The following is a 7485-nucleotide window of genomic DNA, read 5'->3' on the forward strand; positions in this document are numbered from 1 at the left end:
ATTACATGAAATACAAATAGTTTTGAGGAGTAACAATGACTTAAATATTTTGTTTGGACCAAATAGCTTGAAAACTTGTTTTACTATTTAAACATTTAAGTTTGAAAACACTTCAACTTATATAGTTAAGGGATAATTAAATGACGAAAACACTTTCATATTATGCAGCTCAAAAGCTTTAAAGGGAGAGTTAATTCTGACATAAAGTGATATATAACAGAGTCCATGTTCCAAAAAACGCCCAATGAATCCAGTTTATTTATAAATATAAAGGAATTTATAAAAACCACTTTTTGCCAGAATAGTCTATAATCCCTTAAGATACTTGGAAAAGTTTGTATTAAAAATACTCGTCTGAAAAGATAAAGTGAAGTCTCTATATACTTAATCAGTTAAAGAATCTTCACTGTCGAAACGCCTGCTTTCATCATTGGACGTTTGGCACTTTTCATAGTTCAAACCCTCATCTATGTTCCCTTTATCTTCAGGGTTTTCTTCTTCATTACTGTTTTCGTCGTCATCAATTCGTTCATCTGCATCATCACTATCACCATCTTGGGAAATTATCTTATTTTCTTTCTTTCTTCGATCCAGTCGACCCCCATCGCGGTCAGACTTATGTTTAAGCCATTTTTTAATGACACATTCAACATCATATTCCGTAGATCTTCTTAACTTCGGATTTGCCATTACTGCAGCTACAAGTAAATAAATTATCTTATCTCTCTGAATAAAAACAGGAATGTGATAAATACACATTCCAACAATATATAATTACTTTAAACTAAACTTACCAAAACCTTTCCGTTAATTAAATATTGTTTTTCAAAGTTTCAAAAGTTGACTTAAAAAGTCAAAATTTAAAAGTTTGAAAAACTATATAAAATTAACGAACAGATTTTGATAAGTTTTGTTATTGATTTTGATGTTATTTTAACAATCTTTATCCCTTTATGATGAATAGTTGAAGATTTATGCGCTTAACTAGCACTTAAAAATAATACTAACCATTGATTACATCTCTTAAAATTAATTTTGAATAGCCAATTTTTCCATTCGATCCCATCCAGTTCATTTGCAAAACTAAACCATGTTTGAAAGTTTTCGCCAAGGCCCTTCTTATAATATCATCCGGATACTTTCCACCCCAAGTTCTGATCATGGCAATCTTCAAATAATAAATTACACTCATTTCATGTCACAACCGTTTTTGAGTATTAATTGGGAAAGGATTTACTTACGGCTTTTTCTCTTTCTTCTTCACTTTGAAGGAGTTCTTCAATTTGTTCTAGCACTTGTATATCTGGAATTGGTAACTTTAAACGATTTGATGTAGTCGATGACGTTGTATTAAATCCAAAATTTTCCGAAAGAGCCTTTGACATTTGAGCAAACTTTGAATTTAAGTCGGTAAGCATAAGAACTACAGTTTTCTGAAATTTTTCTGTAATCCAAAATTTTTTATAAACCAAAAAAAAAAATATTTATAAAATCAATGAAGTATAAATCAATGAAGTAAAAAGCGTTCTCATTTTTACCTTGAGACATTATATTTCCAGTTAAACTGCAAGCTGTGTCGTCAATATTCATTGTACTATGATAAAGAAATTAGAATAGGCTGTTGTAACTTGGCATTTTGAGAGTTATATTGCTTAAATTTTACTCATACTTCATTTGAGTGGATATATTTTCTGGGTTACTAGTCGATCCAATAAAACCATATTTTTGAGTTGATTCGCTATCTAAAGCTCGAGTTGATCCGCCTGATGCACCTATATGAGTTGAACCGCTAGGTAATCCTTTCCTGCCATTACGGAGTAATTCGCTTTCGCTTTCACCTTTTCGAAATGATTGGCTTTCACTTTTGCGAGACGATCCATTTAGACTTTTGCGAGACGATCCATTTAGACTTTTGCGAGACGATCCATTTAGACTTTTGCGAGATGAACCGATAATATCTTTGCAAGGTGATACGGTTATATCTTTGGAAAATGATCCGGTTATATCTTTGCGAGCTGATCCGGTTATATCTTTGCGAGCTGATCCGGTTATACCTTTGCGAGTTGATCCGGTTATACCTTTGCGAGTTGATCCGGTTATACCTTTGCGAGTTGATCCGGTTATACCTTTGCGAGTTGATCCGACTAGACCTTTGCGAGTTGATCCGACTAGACCTTTGCGAGTTGATCCGACTAGACCTTTGCGAGGTGATCCGACTAGACCTTTGCGAGGTGATCCGACTAGACGTTTGCGAGGTGATCCGACTAGACGTTTGCGAGGTGATCCGACTAGACGTTTGCGAGGTGATCCGACTAGACGTTTGCGAGGTGATCCGATTAGACGTTTGCGAGGTGATCCGACAAGACCTTTGCGTGTTGATCCGACAAGACCTTTGCGTGTTGATCCGACAAGACCTTTGCGTGTTGATCCGACAAGACCTTTGCGTGTTGATACGACTAGACCTTTGCGAGATGATCCACTGCTAAATAAATGAGGCCCCGATTCGCTGACAACTGATTTAGTTGTTAATCGGTTAAATGACTTTGAGGTTGAAGCCCTATCTATGGGTTTATGAACCCATCCGCTAGCTCCATTCTTTTCAGTACTTCCGGTTTCATTTTCATCCACAATTTTTTTATTATTTATCCCAATACGGGGCTCTTGCTCGTCATTTTGTTTCTGCAAGTAATTTTCTGCATTATCGTTTAAGACGTCTTCAACTACGCCTATTTTTGAAGATGTTATATGCATTTCTCTTTGAGATGAGATTTTTTTATTTTTATTTTGCAAAGGAGTGTTAATAGTTTCCAGTTTTGTTCCTCCTATGTTGCTATTTAAGCGAGGTTGCACGCTGAAAGGCAAATTCAGATCTTCGGACCTTCCCTCAGACGAATTGTTGTAAGTTGTATTTTCTTGTGATTTATTGTTGAAAGCCCCTGGGGATACATAGTTTTCAGCCGAGCCATTTTGTGCACTGCTTTGAGTTTCTGTTTCTTGTAGTGAAACTGTAGGTGAATCTTTCACTAGAGATGACGAAACATTTTGAGGAACCTCAAATCTGGATTTTTCCGTTGTAGCCGGTGGCAATATCTCAGATAGATCACTTTCGACTAGATTAGTTGAATCCATACTCTGCCCTGACCTTAAAAAGGTTTTTTGACTAGTCTGTTTGTTTGGATTACTTTCCGGAAATGGAACAAAATCCGGTGGAGATGGAAACTTAATGACGGTAGAGCCCTTGGGTTTGAGAACCAAATCTGTTAATATATTAGGAAAAAATAAGTACAACCTTTTAAGGGATACTTAAACCCAACCAAATATTTTCTTATTGAAAATTCATAAAATGAGTCTTTTTGAAACATGAATAATAAAAGAAATGAGGAAAATTTAGTACCTCAACAATTACAAAACATATAAAGGTTTTTGACAAATTGTAAAATTGTATTTATCCCCGATTCTCCAGAAAGTATATGAATTTAATCTCCTAATTGCCGTTCTCATTTTTAGTATTGAAATATTTTTATTTACCATTTGATATCTCCATTTTTTTCTTAAACTTCTTTTTTCGTTGAGTCAGTTCATTATCAGAACGGCTCGATTCATCTCCATCTCCTCTGTCACTTTCTTCGTTGCTTAGATAGGCTGTATTTCTCTTTCTCTTTCGTTTTCCGTTTTCGATTTCACTTTGCAAATCCGATGTATCTTCCGCCCTCTTGCAAAGTTGCCTAGCTTTATTGTACGTCGCTTCAGAAGAAAAACATGGAATATGAAATTAATTACCATTTGAGACCGGGTAAATCTAAAAATAACTATAGTTTTATGCGGTACCGCATTTAAGACTTGTTTACATAATAATAACGCATGCATTTTTTTGCAAATGCTTTGAATTTTGAACTATATATATTAGATGTCTTAATCTACCATTCACGCATCAATGCAAATCGATCTTTGTAGTTAACCTCTCATTTAATTCTATCTTCATCATCCCATTTAAGGGGTTCTTCACCGAAGATGAAGAGGCAGAGCTTATTTTGCAATTTTCGGCGAAAAAATTTCGTCTACAGAGTATGCACGACTTTCTAACCAATGAAATCACCTCTCGTCATACCAGAGGGCGCTGCTGGTTGGTTGGCAAGTCACGCATGCTCTGGATATGAAAGTTTGCGCCGGAAATTTCAAAAAGGCTCCTCGTCTTCATACTCGGTGAAGGTCCCTTTAATAATCATTTACAATAAATTGAAACACTATTAAATACTTACAGGCTTTAGATAGAATCTTTACGTTGAATGATTCCCAGTTCATTGAGGGAGGATGACAAGCAATTTGTAACTTAGATATTTCTCCGCGCTTAGATTTCATTGGCCATAAGCACTTGTTTTTGGCAACACACCAAGATGATGGCACAATATCAATAGCCCCAGGCTCATCGAGAAAACTAACTATTGCATACATCTGATTCAAGAAAGATTGAAATTTAACTTACATTGCTTAAATAAGATCTTAAAATCATCTTGTCATTAATAATTTTTTTAAACAAAGAATATACGCTTCTCTTTATTTAAAAAAAATACCAATGGTAGGTTCATTTTTCAACCACTGGCGCTTGTTTTGAATTTGTAATATCAATGGGGTTTTAAATGTTAAAATCCAATCAAGCAGAAAAATGTTTAGTTAATTTTTGTTACTAGCTAGGCATCATGCATCAAAGGAATCACGCTGAATAAATTATTCTCTATTGGCAACAGTAAACACTTCATCTTTAGACTTGAATAACTGTAAGTGCTAATTTGTTTTGAAAACCGCCCTATAAAAATACCTAATTTGGAAGATTCCAGGGGATAGTCAAAAAGGTCATTGACAAATTTACAAACACTTCCGCAAACAAATATTTCACTATCTAAATTTTTAAAAATCGCTTTTATAACCAATGTTTCACCAGATTCCAACAGAAAACAATTATCCCCGTTTGATACCGACACAACAAATTTTTGTGTATGAAGTTTTTTGAACGTTTCTACATTTGGAGGTAAAAATGGATAGTTGGCTTTAAAACGTTTCTTTAGACTTAGACCTTGTCTAATTTGGGATTTGGAAAATGATTTGGATTCTTCAAGCCTTTTAATCAGTTGCTGAAGTGGTTTATTTGGACTTCTTAAATGTTTTTTAATGAAATGCAAATGATTTTCGAACGGAAAGGCACTATAAGAATCTAGTGCTCCAAACATCTTTACATCCTGAACAATATGAGAAAGAGAATGGACATTCATTACAATGAACTCTAATCCATAAATTTCTTTTGACATGTTTATGAATATTTTCAGTAACTCTCCTGCATAATCGGCATATTGTTTGTGCAAAATTGGGTGTGCTAAAATATAAATTGCGCAGTGAAGCAACCGGAAATGTTTTAAAACATCATCTTTGAGTATGTCTATCAAAATTATTGGACCAGTATACAATAGAAACTGCCTAAGTTCTGTTGCTTTCCACAGTTTAATGTGCTTTACAGCTCGGGGTTTTCTTGCAAATTCATTTGGAACATACTGTCTACAGTTTAGGAGTTTCTCAGATAGACGTTCACATAAGTGGTTAGTTAATCTAACATTAAGTTTTCCGGTTAACCAACACTTGGCCATCCTTCTCATCACACCAAGGCAAACCAAATGCATGTAATCCAATGGAAACTGCCGAACCATGTTTACATTCAAGTCTATTAGGGGAGACATGTTACCAACTAAATGATGAAAATCATCATCTTGGATTCGAAATAATTCATTAGTACGAGGTGGCGTGCTAAAATCTTCATCAAAAAAACCAGTTCGGCGAAGATGTCTACTGCCTCTTATAGAACATTTGTCACATGAGTTGAAACCTGTGTGACCCTTTGTATTCTTAACAAAAGCCCGAGCAGGAGTGTCAAGAATAAAGGGCCCTTTAACATTGCAGATATATTTTTTGTTTTCATATTCAAATCCGTTGACTTCTAAATTTTGTAAGTCAGTAATCAACGGCCTCAAAAATTCTTCTAGGTTACCAGGTTTAACTTCCCCGCAGAACACACCGACCACAAAAGGCTTACCTATCATCCCCTGAGAAAAACTAAAAACACTAGCTAATATGGGCCAAAAGTGTTTGGCATCACTATGGAAAATTGGAAGGCCATCTATATTTATGGCAAAAGATATTTCACGATCATAATGGGGATTTCCTTGTAAAAATGTTTTTAAACCTTGACTAAACCCGGCATGATAATATTCGCCGTTTTCTATATTTACTACCATAGCTGACCTTGGAGTCTTTAAAAGAGTACGTGCATCCTTTGGCAGTTCCATACCATTATCTCGCAACAAAACCAGAAGGGCATTAATAGTAACGTGATTCACACTGTGATTTAATGCCCAGTTACGCAAGCCCGAACGAATGTCTAACAATTCCTCTTCCGATGAGCTACTCGAACTTTGCTCTGAATTTAAACTACTAGGGTCTGAACTATTGTCAATATCAGAACTTATTGAATGACGTGAACCACCAGAATTAGAAGTATCTCGATTGTAATCGTCACGATGAGAGTTACCCATATTTGAATCATTGGAACCTGGACTATTTTCCCCGCTAACACGAAGCGGACCTTCTGCATCCGAAGAACTTGACTGCGTAAACTCAGGGGTCGAACCCTCTAAAGACGGACTATTACTTCTTTTGGAGAAAGTGTTTGAGCTACTGCCCTGATTTTCGCTAATTGTGTCATTCAATGATACCTTATTAACATCATCAACTCGATCTAAAACACTCGCAAGATATCTAGCTCTCTTTCGACGTTTCTGCCTATCACTCAAATTATTCAACGACTTATAACTACCCCGTGGAGCTTGGCTATCATCCATTATCTAATAGCTGAACCAATAACCCAACTTAACAAACTAATTAATGCTTAAAACTGTAAACTCACCTAATGTTGGTTAATCTTTTGAAATTCTTTTTAAATACTTTCTTACCTTTATTAACAACACAGTTTCAAACCTAAAGAGAGAAATATAATATTTAGATTAATGGAGTCATAACTTACAGTTTAACTAGCTTAATTTTCGCAAAAGAGCAACATTCAAGCCCCCTCTGTAGAGGCACAGGCTTAAATACACTATTAAAATCAGTTCTTTCTTTGTCATTCTGTAGCAAAGGCTTAGCGAAATTATATACAAAGAACTCACCTCTTTACACAAAAGCGTTTGTACAATAAATGCTGAGTTTCATTAGGTCTCTCTTAAATACCTTTAGAATTTAGAGCTGCAGTTAAAGAAGTATAATTAAATTTAAGTTTAGAGGCGATAAACCCACGGGCCACAGCAGTATCAGCGCAGTAAACACGAGACAAACGCGGAGCGAAGAAAGCGCGAGAAACGTTAAGAGTCGGCCGCGTAAGTGAGAGTGGGAGACCTTAACGTGGTAACCCGACAACATCAGCGCCGAGGATGAGACAGAGCTACC

At 35.6% G+C, this 7485-nt stretch overlaps 1 protein-coding gene across 1 annotated transcript; it reads right to left on the minus strand.

The window, feature by feature from the left end:
* Nucleotides 1-314: 314 nt before the first annotated feature.
* On the minus strand, nucleotides 315-6884 carry LOC149611351 (uncharacterized). The gene is made up of 9 exons (XM_089858525.1): nucleotides 4817-6884; nucleotides 3529-3744; nucleotides 2175-3257; nucleotides 1909-2078; nucleotides 1670-1860; nucleotides 1539-1594; nucleotides 1242-1444; nucleotides 1009-1168; nucleotides 315-698 (listed from the first exon to the last, which is right to left on the minus strand). The coding sequence occupies exons 1-9, from the start codon at nucleotides 6882-6884 to the stop codon at nucleotides 385-387; spliced, it is 4461 nt and encodes a 1486-aa protein (XP_089714651.1). The 3' UTR covers nucleotides 315-384.
* Nucleotides 6885-7485: the final 601 nt, after the last annotated feature.

Source organism: Phalangium opilio, unplaced genomic scaffold (genome assembly GCF_054372755.1).
Source record: "Phalangium opilio isolate 3A_F unplaced genomic scaffold, DU_Popi_V2 ptg000246l_1, whole genome shotgun sequence".
NCBI classification, from domain to species: Eukaryota; Metazoa; Arthropoda; class Arachnida; order Opiliones; family Phalangiidae; genus Phalangium; species Phalangium opilio.

Coding starts and splice junctions, on each gene's coding strand:
- LOC149611351 (XM_089858525.1), bottom strand. CDS start 6,884: ATGGATGATAGCCAAGCTCCACGGGGTAGTTATAAGTCGTTGAATAAT. Junction 1,861..1,908: donor ATGGATCGTCTCGCAAAAGT/CTAAATGGATCG, acceptor TCTCGCAAAAGT/GAAAGCCAATCATTTCGAAA. Junction 1,169..1,241: donor AAGAAGAAAGAGAAAAAGCC/GTAAGTAAATCC, acceptor TATTATTTGAAG/ATTGCCATGATCAGAACTTG.